At 58.9% G+C, this 15,476-nt stretch overlaps 1 protein-coding gene across 8 annotated transcripts in view; it reads left to right on the top strand.

Moving 5' to 3' along the window:
* H6pd (hexose-6-phosphate dehydrogenase/glucose 1-dehydrogenase) overlaps positions 1–7,083 on the top strand; it is a 29,275-nt gene extending 22,192 nt beyond the window's left edge. For all 8 annotated transcript variants that reach the window (XM_047553595.1, XM_047553575.1, XM_047553585.1 and 5 more), the window contains exon 5: positions 416–7,083. In XM_047553595.1, the coding sequence (XP_047409551.1) occupies positions 416–1,779 (1,364 nt within the window). In that variant the 3' untranslated portion in view covers positions 1,780–7,083. The remainder of the gene's footprint in view (positions 1–415) is intronic.
* The last annotated feature ends 8,393 nt before the right edge of the window (positions 7,084–15,476 follow it).

Here is a 15,476-nt window from a genome sequence, read left to right as displayed (position 1 = left end):
CCAGGACGCACACATGCACACTCCTTGCCTGTCGGGCTAGTGCCCCCACCGCTGGCCTCGCTTCAGGGCCTCCTACGTGATCCGCAAAGGAGGCAAAGGAGGGAGGTGCCTTTCCCTGCAGGACCTCGCCTGCCGGGGGAGTTGGGATCCTCCACCCTGCTGGCCCCACAGTGGGACTTCTCAAGTGTCCAGGCTGCAGGCTGCAGGGTCAGTTAGACCAAGGCTCCCAGAGGGGCTTCAGGGTGCTGGCGTGGCCGCCACCGAGTCAACCTCCGGCTGGTTTTCAAGCGCTGACTGGGAAGAGGAGATGGGGAGGGCGGGCAGGTCCGGGCAGCGCAGAAGCAGAGGGTGCCCGGCGGATGGGCTGGCCTGCTCCGGGGCCTCCGCGTCACCCTCTGCCCTCTCCCCACTGCAGCCGTCCTTGTCCACGTGGACAACCTCCGCTGGGAGGGTGTTCCCTTCATCCTGATGTCTGGCAAGGCCTTGGACGAGAGAGTGGGCTACGTGCGCATCTTGTTCAAGAACCGGGCATTTTGTGTCCAGGGCGAGAGGCACGGGACCTCGGAGCAGAGCCCATGTCTGCCCCGGCAGGTCATCTTCTACATTGGACACGGCGAGCTGGGCCACCCTGCCATCCTGGTCAGCCGGAACCTGTTCAGGCCCACCCTGCCCACACAGAGCTGGACGGAGGTGCAGGACCGGCCTGGGCTCCGCCTATTCGGTCGCCCACTGTCAGATTACTATGCCTACAGCCCTGTGAGGGAGCAGGACGCCTACTCCATCCTCTTGTCGCACATCTTCCACCGCCGAAAGGAGTCCTTCATCACCACGGAGAACTTGCTAGCCTCCTGGGTCTTCTGGACCCCCTTGCTGGACAGCCTGGCCCGTGAGGTCCCGCGCATCTACCCAGGGGGAGCTGAGAATGGCCATCTGTTGGACTTTGAGTTCAGTGGTGGCCAACTATCCTTTTCCCAGCAGCAGCCAGAGCAGCTGGTGCCAGGGCCCGGGTCTGCCCCGCGGCCCAGTGACTTCCAGGTGCTCAGGACCACCTACCGCGAGAGCCCGCTGGTCTCCGCCTGGCCGGAGGAGCTGATCTCCAAGCTGGCTGAGGACATCGAGGCCACTGCAGTGCAGGCGGTGCAGTGCTTTGGCGAGTTCCACCTGGCGCTCTCGGGCGGCTCCAGCCCCCAGGCGTTGTTCCAGCAGCTGGCCACAGGGCACTACGGCTTCCCCTGGGCCCACACGCACCTCTGGCTGGTGGACGAGCGCTGCGTCCCGCTCTCGGACCCCGAGTCCAACTTCCAGGGCCTGCAGGCCCACCTGCTGCAGCACATCAGGATCCCCTACTACAACATCCACCCCATGCCCGTCCACCTGCACCAGCGGCTCTGTGCTGAGGAGGACCAGGGCGCCCAGACCTACGCCAGGGAGATCTCAGCCCTGGTGGCCAACAGCAGCTTCCACCTGGTGCTGCTGGGCATGGGCACCGACGGGCACACGGCCTCCCTCTTCCCGCAGTCACCTGCTGGCCTGGATGGTGAGCAGCTGGTGGTGCTGACCGAGAGCCCCCTCAGGCCACACCAGCGCATGAGCCTCAGCCTGCCCCTCATCAACCGTGCCAAGAAGGTGGTGGTCCTGGTCATGGGCAGGATGAAGCGTGAGATCACCATGCTGGTGAGCCGCGTGGGCCACCAGCCCAAGAAGTGGCCCATCTCCGGCGTGCTGCCTAAATCTGGCCAGCTGGTGTGGTACATGGACTTCGAGGCCTTTCTGGGATGACAGGGGCCTCCTCCCCCTTTGCTCGCCCCCAGGATTTCTCTCACCCGCCATCTTCCCCCACTCCTAACCTTCCCACTGCCCAGTGTGCCTCAGCTCCCTGGAGCCTGATGCCCAGAGTCAGGCCCAGAGGGGACACGGCCCCGTCCCAGCCCTTGTGCCCGTTGGCCCCCCCTGGTTGTGGTGGGTAAGTGCAGAAACAGGCAAAAGGGGATCTCTTCTCTTGAGGTGCCTCAAATCCAGGCCAGGAGAGAAACCTCAAGAAAAGACCCCCCGCAGTTACATGTCATCATGGAGCAGGAAAGAGGTGGGGAGACGCAGCCCCAGTCAGAAGAGGGGACGCCGTGGGCCAAGATGGACCAGGGGTGTTTCCCAGGGAGGCAATCCTTGAAGGCCCTTTGGAGAAGGGCCTGGGTTGGTAGAGAGAAGGAGGCAGAGACCCCCGTGCGCTCTGCCCTGTACCAGCAGGGAGGCTGTGGACTGTCCCAACACAGCCTCCTCTAGCCACCCCTCATTCAGCCTCTGCACATTCAGCCAACTCGCCAGTCCTCTTCCAGGTGCCTCCACCTGCCCTGTCTCTGAGTCCCTTTGTCCTGTGAGTCCCCAGTCCCTTTGTTTCCCTACTGCCCCTCTGCCTCTCCCTCTAGAGATGAGGGTTGGTAACAGGAACACAGCAACAAGTCCTGGGATGTCGAAAGCTCCCAGAAATCTTAGCACCTGTTGTTTATGGCTTCTTTTCTCAGCTGAGAACTGCTCTGCTCGGGGAGGGGGTTCCAGCTCCCCAGCATCCTCAGGAAGGACCTGACCCTCTGCCCATGGTCCTATCTCCAGCACATCTCCCTTCTGATCCGTGCTGGGTGCGCAGGATCGGCTGTTCCAGGGATCCCTACTTTGACAGGGTCATGGACATCTCCGGTGCCTCAGGGGGTGTTTCCACCCTCAGTACCTCTTGTTTTACCAGGAAAGGTCCAGTTAAATCATTCTCGGATGCAGGGACATGTGACATCAAGAGACCCTGGGCCACCAGGTGTCTCTGATCTGACCAGATAGCCCCGCTAGGGTGTCTGCAGCTCACAGCCCCTTTCTGAGGGCTTACTTGGCTGACTGGTGGCAGCAGGGGACAGGCTGATGTCAGCCCTCTTCACACCACCTCTCAGGCCCCCTTGAGCCTGGTGACTGCCTGTCTCCCGGCCTCCCCTGTTCCCTCCCACTGCACCACCAGCGCCCTGCCTAAGATGGGGGACATTCGTGGGCGGCCAGTGTATGGCTTCCCTGAAACCCCGGAGGTCAGGGAGGGCCGCTTCTGAAACCGTTTTCAAGAAAGCCCACAACCAAAAAGGGACATTCCCAGGACACTTGTAACTTCTGTTTCAGCTGCCCGCTTAGTGGTGCCCACAGGGTAGGAGAGAGGGCTTTCATCAGTGGGCGCATCAGGAAATCTGCTTCTCCACTTCAATTGTTTACACTTTTTTTCAGGCTTCAGATTGAAAACAGTTCTCGCTTTCACTGGAGGGGTGTGTGTGTGTGTGTGTGTATGTGTGTGTGTGTGAGAGAAAGAGAGAGAGAGAGAGATGGTTGCCCAAGCCAGAGCGCCCATGTGAAAGGCACCCTTAAAATTCTGCTTACTCTGGCCTCCGAGGACCCAGTCCCAACAGCACCTGGTGCCAGGGGTTGGGAGCATTTTGCGTGGTCCTGGAGCGGACCTTCGGTTGCTGCCGAAGTTCCCCCTCTGGCCACGCGGGGGCGCCGGCGCATCACCACCCACCGGCCCTGGCAGCCATCGCAGGCCGAGTGGAGTCTCTCCGCCTTTCCTTTCGTTTCCCAATCTGCCTCCCTGGGAGCTTGACCGCAGCACGCCCGCGTCTGTTCTTTAAGGACTCATTCCTCTGTGGTTGCAAAACCAGAGCGAAAGGGGCCTCCACGTGCCCCACTATCTCTCCAGGAGCAAGGGTGAGTGGGCTTTGTGTCACTGTTTCTGAATAAGAGTGAGTCACTGCCGGCCAGGGCCTGGAGTGTCCTGTTCTTACTCAGGAGTGACTCGCCTCAGCACTGCCCTTTATCACGGAGAGTGTGTGCAGGGAGTCGGTGGGGGCAAGAACGCCAAAGGTTTCCAGGATCCAGTGCCTCCGCAAATCACAGAGGAGGGTCCAGCCCAGAGCTGGGTGTCCCTGGCCCTACCAGGCCTTTCCCTTCACTCGGGCAGGCAGCAGAGCGGCCCAGAGCCAGGGCCACGGAGCATGTGATCCTCAACCACTTGGACCGTAAGCCACAACGTGAATCACGACTCAGTCACATCTGTGTAAAAATGTGTGTCTCGTGCCAGTTTCACAAAGGAACTCTTACCCTCAGGACCTGGGATGCCCTCTGCTTTCTATTTTTTCACTTAAAAAAATGCTGCTTGCAGCCCACAGGATGGAGTTGGTGCAGAGTTGGAGAAGTACCCGCCTAGTCCAGCTTTCTGCCTTGTTAGGAACCGTTGTTAGGAACCGAGGGCGCTGAGGCTGGGGGGAGCCCGTGCTCAGGCCCCGTGGGTGGCTCACGACAGCCGCCGCTGGAGCCTTCTGTCCCGCAGCTTCCCTCTTGGGCTCCCTGGTGACGGGAGGATGGAAGGCAGCTGTCCAGCTCAGGCCTCGGGGACGTTTGCCCTTGGCCTGGCTCAGGCAGGGGGGCTCTGGATGCTGCTCCAGCCTGTGACTGGGCTGCTCTGCTCTAGGGCCGCTCCCTTCCTGGGGAGGGGCGGGAGATGGTGACAGAGCCCTGAGACCCAAGCCTGCAGCCCGTCCAGGAGATGCTGCATGTCCTTTAGAGGGGCCCTTGCACAGCACCATCGTGCTCAGTCCTTTGGGCCCTCAGCTGCTGATGGTTTTAAACTGAGGTGCCGGTTAAAGATGCTGTCTAGTGACAGTGGCTGGCTAGCAGCCCCTCAGCCCAGGTCTGTGGGTTCCAGACCCTGTTCCCCACACCCTGTGGGGCCGCCTCCTCTCCTGGTGGTGGGGTCAGTTTCCCTGGCCAGGACCCGTGTGCAGAGGCCCCTCCTTGGGGGACCTCATCAGCATCTGCAGAGCAAACATTGTTGCGTTGGTGGTGGGAAAGGCTTGAGGGACTTTCTGGGTGGTCAAAGCTGGATTCTGATTTCCCACCTGGACGCACGCGTTTCTGCTAACTGCAAGGTCAACAGTCTCATCTTGTTGACCTTCCTGCTCCTTGCTCTGCAGAAAATGCTTTATTCCTGCTCTTGGGCCCAGATCAGTAGCATAATCAAAGCTTCCTACTGTTTGGACTAATAAATCAGAATATTTCCTGGAGGGTTTCATTCCAAAATCAACAGGGCTCGGTCTCCCTGACCCGGGAATTCCCTTTTGCCTGTCTTGCTTCCCTCCTTTCCCTGTTCATACAGAGAGCTGGAGGTGGTGACAGAGATGGGAAGGAAGAAGCTTCCAGAAAAGCTTACGGGGCTGTTTCCTAGAACTTAGTCTTCAGAACCTTTTTTTTTCTCCTACACGAGACGTGCAAACTCACGAAAGCAGCCCTGCAACAGCTTTGCCCAGCCAGGTTGTTATCTTAAGCAGATGGACTCTGGGTGCCATTAGCCACGGATGGGAATGTGCCTGGCCACGTCTGCATCAGGAAAGGAGCCAGTGGCAGGAAAGGCTGGTGGTGTTGCGAGGGCCCCGGGCGGCCTGCCTGGTCAGCTCCTGCCTTCCCTTGAAGGAGGCTCCAGAGAGGCCAAGGGCCTGAATAGGTCACTGCTCCCACACATCCTGGGCCACATGGCCCACAAGGAGTGTCTACCCTGGCCATTCTTGCTGAGCAGGAGAGTGTGGCCTCTTGTGCCCCTGGCCCTCCAGCTCTCCTGGCAGCTGTTTAACACCAGCACCCCAGACCCTGAGTGTGGTGGCACTTGGAGATGGCTTTGTGCAGTGGGCAGGAGGCAGCCGTGGTCTTCCCCAGGGCCCCCGAGCACGCCCGCTGAAGCAGTCGGAGGCACAGAGGGGCCCTCTCGCTGACCCGCCTGCCCTTCCCTGCACCCACTCTGCAGCTGTGGTCAGCCCAGGACCAGCCAGCACCGCCCGGCCTCCATGTGGTGGCTGGTGGGCAGGCCCCGGCTGGTCACTAGCACGTGCTGCTTCCCTTCTGCCGCCCGCGGCGAGGGCTCCATGTCTTCGCGCCCTTTCCGCTCGGAGCAGAGCTCGCCTCCCGTGGCTTCGGTCTGCCCTGCGAGGCGGGAGCCCAGAGCAGCAGCTGTTCTTGGAAGACGCCTTCCAGGAACATCCGCACCCGGCCCACGGCTCCCTCGGCACGCGAGGTGGGGTGTGAGGGAGGAGCTCCTGGGCGCTGGGCTGAGCGTCCTGCCCCCTCCTCGGTGTGTCGCCACACAGGCAGGAGCCGCAGGGGACTCGAGGACACCTTTCTGAGCCTGGCAAGCCACGTGCCCGTGTGAAACGTCCCCTCCAGCCAAGGCTGCAAGGCATCTGTTTGCAAGCAGGTCAAGGGAGGGCCCGTCCGTGTGAGGGGGCAGCGCGGGGAGGGTCGGACCCTGGATTCCTTAGTTCTGCTCAGTCTCCGTTCCCAGGACGCGCTCCCTCCAGCCCGTGCCTTGTTCCGAAGGAAACTGCATCTTCTCCGTCCTTGCTGTGGGAGGGGCGAGCACGTGGCGGCAGAGAGCGTGGGCTGGAATGGCCGGTGGTGGGCGCTGAGCGGAGAGTACAGTGCCCCAGCCCAGGGCCACGCTGGGCCTTCCCTCCCCTGGCGTTTCGGAGCGTGGTGACCCAGGGAGGCGGGCGAGGGGCCCTGGATCAGCTGGTTGCGAGAGCTCCTTTGCTTCCGTTTCTCTGGGACAGGAAGCTGGCAGTCAGCTCCCCCACTCTGCCCATTGTGAGCGGGGGGCAGCGGCACCAGGGCTTGTCCAGCCCATGCCCGGGGAGAGAGGAGCAGGATTGCCACTGGGGTGCGGATGGCCCCGGCCGAGGGGCTGAGGGAGGGCAGCACTGGCGTGTGTGTTGGGGGCTTGCTGTGACCTGGACCGTGTCCCTGCTGTCTGCCCCACACTGGGGAACCTGGGGTCTGGGCTTCTGGAGGGGAGAAGAGGGAGGTCCCCTGGTTGGTGGAGGGAGGCAGTGGGTGTGACGGGCACTGCCCAGCAGCAAGCGTGAGCCGACGTGGCCGCTCCTGGGTGTTAATGGAAACTTAATGAGGGCTAAGAGGTTCAGAACAAAAGCCTTTTTAAACCTTTCAAAACGGTTTTTTAAATGCCTTTTTCTATGTCAAATGTCACATTTATTTTTTAAACAGTAAAATTGTTTTGCCAGAATCTGTGCTTTGATTCTTTCTTTGAGAGACAGAGGTAGTGGTGGGGGGGACCGTGTCACTGTGCTGTGTTCCTGGAGGACAGGGAAATAGACCCAGGAATTTGTGGTCATCATGAGCAGCATATAAGACCCAAGCAGACTTAGGTGACATCACAAGTGGTAATGGGAACCATGTGCCCATCCAGAAGTGGCGAGCTCCAGGCAGGGACACGAAAGGACAAGGAGATGGAAATGAATGCAAGACCCATCCCAAGCCTCCAGGGGAAGAGGGGTGACCCTTGCAGCAAAAGCTGGAAGCCAGCAGCTGCAGTGACAGCCATGGATTGTCCCTCAGACTGGGAAGTACCCAGGAAGGGGAACGTTCTTCCTGGCAGAAGTAACCCAGTCCTGGGGAAAAGTCAGTGTCCCTTTCCTGCTCCTTGGTGGTGACAGTTACCAACTCTGCTGTCCCTGCAGAGAGATGGCAAACTGGGCTCACTACCTCCCACCCTGGGTCTGGGGTCCCAGCTGTGTCCCCAAGACCAGTGCTGGAGGATCACCCCGTGCCCGATCACCTTTGGGGAGCCTGTGTGTGCACACTGGGGAGTTCCAACAGGAGGACTGTGGCATGTGACCCAGGTCTGGTTGGTCAGGATGTCCAAGGACCCCCCTCCCCAATAGCGACTGGTGTGGAGAGGACCCAGCGCCCAACTTGGCCAGACCAGAGTGATCCCACGGACTCAGGCAGAGCTGCCTCATTTCTCTGAACTCAGATCCACAGGTGTACAGCCAGGAGCCCCAGGCAGCCATCTTGGCACCACAGGGGGGCTGAGGATGGGGCAGCAGGGAGGAGAGCGGAGCCCCAGGAGCCAAGGACACCACACTCAGGACGTCCCCAGAACCCGTCCTGCCTGTAGGCTTTTCACCTTAAACTAGCTGACGTCAGCTGGACGCTGGAACAGACAATCCTGGAGCTCCCTCCAGCCTCTCGGGAAGCCCAGCCGAGACCCTGCCCTGACCTGAAGGAAGGAGATCCGGGCCCATCGGGCAGATTGCTGTCTTGGGTCGGGCGTTCAGTCCAGGTGGTAGCACCAGCTGGGTGGTCCAGAGCCGTCCACCTTCAGATGTTTTCTTATCACTCCATTTGAACGACTCTCCTGATAAGCCACAGTTTGAAAGAAGCAGGAGCAGAAGACAGGGCGGGAGCCCCGAGGGTCAGGACCCGCAGGGCCGGGAGCTGCGGCCTGGCCAGCCTCTCCAGCGTGGGGTGGCCGGTGCCCAGCTCCCACAGGGCAGAGAGGCTGGCTTCCAGGGTGCCCTCTGTCTGCCCCGCACCTTCTCCCCTCACCCACCCTCCGGGGCAAGGCTGCAGAGGCCGGGCCTTACTGACTGCTGTTTCAGAGTCTTGGCTTGCACTGCCATGGACATGTGAGTGAGTGGCAGCCACGAGAGCTCTGGGACAGTCCGGTGTCCACCACCCCGCCTGGATGTTCTCTGTGCCCTGGTCCTCCGGAAGCAAAGCCTGTGCCCTCTGCTTCTGAAGAAGATGCCGCCCAGGGGTGTCCCCTCAGTATCGGAGGGAGGTCTCCAGCATCTGCCCTGCCATGAAGTGTGGCCTGGGGCAAGTCACTGGGAGGGGGTGGGGAGGCACCCAAGGGTGGGGGAAGAGGACAGGAGCTGGGCCTGGAAGCAGGGTGGAGGGGAGGGGTGCCAGAGCAGAGTGAGCGTGACATCTCCAGAGGAGGGGGGCACTGGAACCTGGATCTCCTGTTCAGGGGGGCCTGGGGCACAAGGAAGGTGGGGCAGCCCCTGGGGGCCAGCGCCCCTTTGGCTCTGGGGACCCGGGGGCCTGACCTTTCCACGCCTGACCATTTCCTGCTTGCAGTAGTAGAGGCTGGCGCCAACCCTCCCTGGCTTGGGGAAACCTAAGCCCACCTTTTATTTGAAGAAGCCCTTTTGGAGATAAAAACCATAAAGACGAAGTCACGCTGACAGGCCCTCCCTGCTGGCCCTAAGTCCTCATTTTTTTTTTTTTTTTTAACTGAAACAAACAAACAAAAACCAGAAGAGCACAAAAAGGAGAACACAAACCCATGCAGCTGGCGGCCCAGGCTGCACTGCACAGCAGCGGGACTCCGAGCTGGCACCCAGGGCCCGGAGATCTTGTGCTGGCCCAGCTCCTGCTCCTCGTCCTCTGGGATCCTGCATTTTCTCCTTCATTTTGGATTCGTCCTCACATCTTCAAGGAAGCCCTCCTGGCCCTGGCGGCCTCTGCCAGCGCTCACCGTTTTAACCAAAGACTTCCGTCTGGAGGCCCCTTCCACTCTCCTCCGCTCCCCAAGGGCAGACTCTGAGTGTTCCCGGGCTCCTTCCAGCCCGGTGTTCTGCAAGGTGCACTCTCTGGAAGGCCACAGCATGGCAATTGCTGCCCTAAGGTAAGAGGCCACCATGCCCACAGCCAGCGCAGCCCAGGCACAAGACCCTCAGTTTTACTTACTTATTCATTTTTTATTTTTATTTTTTTTCAGTGCTAGGGAGGGAACCCAGGACCTCAGGCACACTAGGCAAGCACTCTGCCATTGGGCTACATCCCCAGTCCTCTTTATTTTGAAATAGGGTCTTGCTAAGTTGCTGAATCTGGCCTGGAATTTGCAGTCTTCCTCTCTCAACTGGATTACAGGCCTGGCCACCGCACCTGGACACACCTGGCCAAGGCCCTCATTTTGCAAGTAAGAAACAAGGTACTTCACTTGCCCAAGGTCACAGTTACCGAAAGGCAATGCCACTAGGTTGCATCTGGAACCCTTGCTCCAGGGAGAGAAATTGCCGGTGTTGGGCAAACCTGATGCTCAAGGCTGACCTGCCACCAGGCATCAACTGCATCTCACGCCTCGGCTGGGCTCCAGACCAGGGCTCCAGCCAAGAGTGGGGGTCTGCTTCATCCAACTCTGGCTTCCGCCCTCTTCTGGGAAGCTTGTTCCTGCTGGCCCCCAGCAGAAAACATTATTAAACCAGGGCAAGAGTGACTGTCACTGACTTAGAGGCTGCGGTACCTCCTCTTCCTCGACTCTCTTCTTGCATGTAGCCATGTGGGACAAAACGCCAAGGCTGGACCTCTCGTGACTCCTCCCCAGGAAAGGGCCCGTTGGCAAAGGGTGGATTTTCTCCCATTCGGAAATCTATTTATGTATAAGTTGCACGTAAAAAAAAACGTGACAGGGCAGGAGTGACTGGCAAGCCGCCTCTCTGCTGTGTGTTTTCGCGCTCCATCATCCCTGCGCCTCCCGGCCTCTTACATCCCAGCAGCCCCTGCCGACAAGCAGTTTGGTACTCTGCTTCCTGTATTTCTGCCTTATCCCGAGCATTCTCCTTATGGCTCATAGTCCTCACGCTTAGTTTCATGACATGCACGATACCTCCCGGGCTGCAAGCCTCCCTCGGGATCTGTCGCCCATCCTCCCTGGCCGACCATTTAGGCAATTCCAAACTTCGACTGCAGGCAATAATACTACCACGCAGGGTATTTATGGTGCAAGGGAACCTTAGTTCTTCCAAAATGGTGGCAGTGAGGTTTCCGATGACCCGGCAGGCATAAATTACGTTGCAAATGGAAAACAAACACTAAAATCATGATCATTTTAAACACGGTAATAAACAGTGGCTGAGAGAGGAAAGCAAGGGAGTGATCAGAGGGGACACGTCCCCTGGGATGGACAGAGGCCAGCGAAACCAGAGGAGTGAACCTGTGGGTTGGCACCAGTCACACCCTGTGTAGACAGCATGGCACCCGCCACAGAGAGGTGAGGAGCCTGCCTTGGGCTGGAGGCCATGCCAGGCCCAGAAGTCCTCCTTCAAGAGTCCTGGAGCCCTGGGTTCTAAACTTTGGGCTTCCAATCCCCTGAATTTCCGTGACACATATTTGTTTGTTTCTGAATTTAAACATCACTTGGTACATTAACCAGGACTCCTCTGGCTGTAAGGGACAGAAACCCCCCTCAAGTTAGATTTAAAAACCAGAAATTATCCCCTGACTCCTCTCCTTGGAAGAGCCAGGGGAGGGGTGCCTCTTGGCGGGGTCAGGGAAGTCAGGCGGCGGTGCCAGGAAACTTTGCGTTCAACTCCCTTACACTAGGGTTGCCAGATTCAGCACGAATATCTTGAGCATGCCCAGTTAAATTTGAATTTCTCATAAGGAACAAATAGAATTTTAGTGTAAGTATGTCCCATGCAACATTTGGGACATACTTATACTAAACATTATTTCTTCAATGAAAATACCAGTAGTTCATTTGAATTTCAGGTTTACCCCTGTGTTTTGTTAGCCACCCTACCACGTGCAGTGACTACGTTCCTGCCTCTGACAATTTTTCCTCAAAGGGAAGATGACCACCAGCAGCTCACAGTACCCCCAAGACTCCAGGGGAAGAGCGGGCATCAGGCTCCACCGCTCTGCCCACATGGGGTGGGCTTCATTGGTCCAGCCTGGGTCACAGTGCTAACACTGGGAGGTGGCCGGGGAGGCCTATCACCTCCCTGCATCCCTGCCACCCTCCCTCTTCGGTGATCAGTTCTTTTTTTTTTTTTTTTGGGGGTGCTGGGGATCGAACCCAGGGCCTTGTGCTTGCAAGGCAAGCACTCTACCAACTGAGCTATCTCCCCAGCCCCTCCTTCCATGATCAGTTCTTGATGTGAGCAGCTGAGTTTGGGTCCAGGGGGGCTTCAAGGCTCCGCCTTCTGCTGGGTGGGCCCAGAGCACCTCTGCATGGCAGTTCTGGGGGCCTGTCAAGGAATCCGTCACTAGGTGGCGATGGGGCGGGCCATCCATCCTGGGGTGCTGTGCCAACTGGGTGGGTCACTGCCGGAGGAGAAGATGTTGGCACGGGCCACCTGTGTCCACAAGGGCTGACAAGAGACCCTGGAGCAAGTGAGGAACTGTCACTAGATGTCTGTTGGTCCGCAGAAATCAGAGCAGGCTCCTTCGTGGAAACCCCATTTAGCAGCTGTTCCTCCGTGTTGCAGGGGAGGGAAGTCCACCCCAAAGCTTCTCTAATCACCAAGTTATTTCGGGAGCCAGTCTTTCCCCAAAACCCAAACGAAGGCTGTTTGGCGGGGAGTGAGGCGGGAGGGGAGAGGAGGCGCATCTGGCGCCCTGACAGAGAACAGGGCTTGGGGTGCTCTCCCGGCTCCTGCTGCGAACTGCTGAGATCACTCCTGGTGCCGCAGAACTTCCCAGGCCACCACAGCCTCCCCATTGTGACTCCACGTGCTGCAGTGGCCGGTTTTCCCCAAATCCTAAAATGTGGTGCAGAGGTCAGCGGAGCCTGAGGTTGCCAGTGCCCAGACCTTGGGCACAAGTGACCTTCCCAGCCAGCCAGGTGCCACTGGTTAGCTGAAAGGAGGGAGCCTGGGTGCTGAACCTCAGGTGACAGAGGCAGAGGGTGGCCTGGGCCAGCTGGTGGGCTGTGTCCTCCCCTCTGGTCTCAGGGTCATGTCAGCACTTCTGTCCGTTCACGGACGCGCTGCTTGGCCCCTGGTGGGAGATCCTGAGGAAGAAGGCTCCCTGCCACCCATTCTCCACACAGGATTCTTTGCTCCTTTCTTCACAGTCCCTCCATCTTCTCTTCCGCCTCTTTGCAGCCTCTAGGCCTCCCTCCTCCCTCTGACTGCAGAATTCACTCAGCATGTCTCTCTGGAATGTCCCCTAGGCTGGCTTGGCTCAACCCTGCAGGCGGGCAGCCCAGGGGATCTCTCCTGAGCTCAGATTTCAGGGCATCTGGGCCTGCCTGTCCCCCACCCCCAGAAGAGGTCAGTGGGGTGTGAAGGGGCAGAGGCCGGCCACCTTCAGCTGTCCTAAATCCGAGGCTGCACCTGGAGCGTGGGCCAGAAACACACTCACGGCCCCCGGGGCGAGCTCTGTGACGGCCCCATTCACCCGTGTCAACATTTATTTATCCATCTTGAACCTGGACACGAGAGAAAGAGGCCAGTAGTGCTCAGGGGCGCAGTGACCATGGCATAGGCCTTCCCAGCCCCCTTCCCTCCTGCGGATCCGGTTTCCAGCCTTTCTCCATGGGAGGGTGGATGCCCCCCGCTGGGAGCACGAGGGCTCCATGCCCTGGCCGCTGAGAGTTCCAGGGGGAAGGACTGGCAGCAGGCCGCCCAGGCCCACTGCAGAGGCCTCTGTCTGTCCTCAGTTCCCCCTCCACCTGCCGCCACCTGATCCGGTGGGAGGTGATCTGCACCAATTGCCTCTGGAGCCCTTGACCCCCTGGCTCAGGTTTGATGGATCAAAGAGCAGGAACCAGGTGGAGCGCAGTTCCTGTGCAGGTGGCCCTGCGTGCCTGGCTCTCTACTTTGGAGTTCCAGTCTCCCCGCTTCCCACTGACCCTTCCAGACCTGGAGGGCAGCCCCAGAGGCTCCTGGGGGGCAAAACTTCTCAAATTGTCCTAATTTGAATATGCCGAAGGCTGGGGTAATCCACTGCCCCTGATCTCTTCTACCTGGAGTTGGTGGAAAGAGCTTTCCTCGCTTTGACTCGGAGCTGTCCGTGGGCGTCTGCCTGGGGAGCAGGCAGCCAGGCCTTCTCCCTCTCCAGAAAGCTGGTCCCGGAGAAGGAAGCCGGGCAGACAAGAGGCCAGAGGGTTCCAGCTGCCCCTGCCGTGCCAGGGCTGTCTCCACCTACGCCTTCCCCAGGGTGTGAATCAGTCCCTCTCACCTTCTTCCCAATTTACACTAATGTGAATTGATTTGCTGTTGCTGTTGTCCTCAGTGAAAAAGCCCCAGCTAACACAGACGACAGGAAACAATCCTAACATTGCCCTGAATCCGATGGTAGAGGGAACCCAGGGGCAGAGCACCAACCCCACCTGGGGTTGGAAAGTCCTAGAAGGGGGTGCTGGGTGCATCTCGAAGGATGAGCAGGCTCCAGCTGGGAGCAGGACGTGGGGTTCAAGAGGGGGTTCCAAGGCAGGGACTGAAGTAGTAACCTTCAGGTGTGAGCCACATGCGGTTCTGAGCTGCAGGACATGCCAGCTCCGGGTGGGCAGCTCAGGAGGCAGAGGCTGATGGAGGACGGAGTCCAAGGCCTTGAAGTTCAGCCAGTTTGGACGCAGCCTTGGGTCAGTCCCAACCTCTCAAACTGGACTACCCCATCCAGCCACAGCATGAGGGTAGCACAACCTCCCAGAACAAGAATGGGAGAAAATATTACTTTTTTCTGAAACAAATCTGAAGCAGAATGCAAAATTCTCTCACTCTCAAATTTAAAACATGAATACAAAAGACATCAGGATAGTTTGATTGGAGGAAGGTAGGGTGGTTTGGGAGGGAAGTTTGAGAATCATTCATGGCACTGGGGAAGCATCAAAGGGTTTTTCACGGAGGTGGGGGTCCAGACGGGTGCGGCTGTGGTGTGATCACGGGAGCGGGGTGAGTGGGCTCCATGCCAGCTGCATCTTGTTCGTTCATTCATTGGACAAATGGCTCTTGAGTGCAGGCATGATGGCGGACCCAGGGTCCCCGGCCAGAAAGCAGGCAGGTCCTCCCTTTCCACACCAAACTGTGATTTGTCTGTGACAATCCTCCCCGTTGGGGGCAAAGTCCACCTGCTCTTCACTCTGGGCCCCTGCCTGGTGCACAGCTGGGGCTCAGGAAGTTGGGTCTCTGCGCTGGTGCAGCAGCGCCCGCGGGCGTCTCGGTTCCACCGGCTGCTCAGCATCCAGCCTCCGCTCTGCTCGCCGCCTCTGCCCAGGCACCTCGGTCCCTGAAGGCTGTTGCCCTCTGCGGTTTCCTTTCAAACTGGGCCCTGTCCCAAACCCAGGAGGAAGGATCTGCTTTCCTGTGGTACTTGCTCGTCCTTGTCGGAGGTAAGGAGCAAGGACATGCGTCCCGGTGTTCTTGGCCTGTCGAAGGGCACCTGGGAAGAGAGCACCTTGAGAGGTGGTGAGCTGGACTCTGGAGTCAGAAGACCTGAGTTCAAATCTGGTCCTGCTGCTTAGCGATGAGCGATCTCACAGCGGTGAGTTTGGTGGCCTCCTCTGTGCACTGGGATACTGAATTCTGCTTCCCAGAAAGGAGGCACCAAGCAGAGACCTCTCCCAGGGGCTTCATGAGAGAGAACCTGGGTACCTGGGTGTTTTCTCTCAAGAAACTGGGACTGGGCACAGCAGGGCTCTAGGTACTTCTGTGTGGGGTGGTGAAGGTGTCAGGAAAGATCTCCGTCAAGCTGGGGCCACCATCTAGGTGTTCAGCAAGTGCCGCAGGGGATTTCACAGTACCCCCAAGTGGTTACTGAGTGCCTACCGTGTGTTGGACACTGTGCTTGGTTCTGGGGTAAACCAGGTAGCAGGATGGAGAAAGACCCTGCCCCAGGTCTCCCAGTCTCAGAGAGGCAGGAGATGCAGCACCTTGTGA

Source organism: Sciurus carolinensis, chromosome 1, assembly GCF_902686445.1.
Source record: "Sciurus carolinensis chromosome 1, mSciCar1.2, whole genome shotgun sequence".
NCBI classification, from domain to species: domain Eukaryota; kingdom Metazoa; phylum Chordata; class Mammalia; order Rodentia; family Sciuridae; genus Sciurus; species Sciurus carolinensis.
The sequence above is the reverse complement of the archived record's forward strand: the minus strand, read 5'-3'. Positions and strand labels throughout refer to the sequence as shown.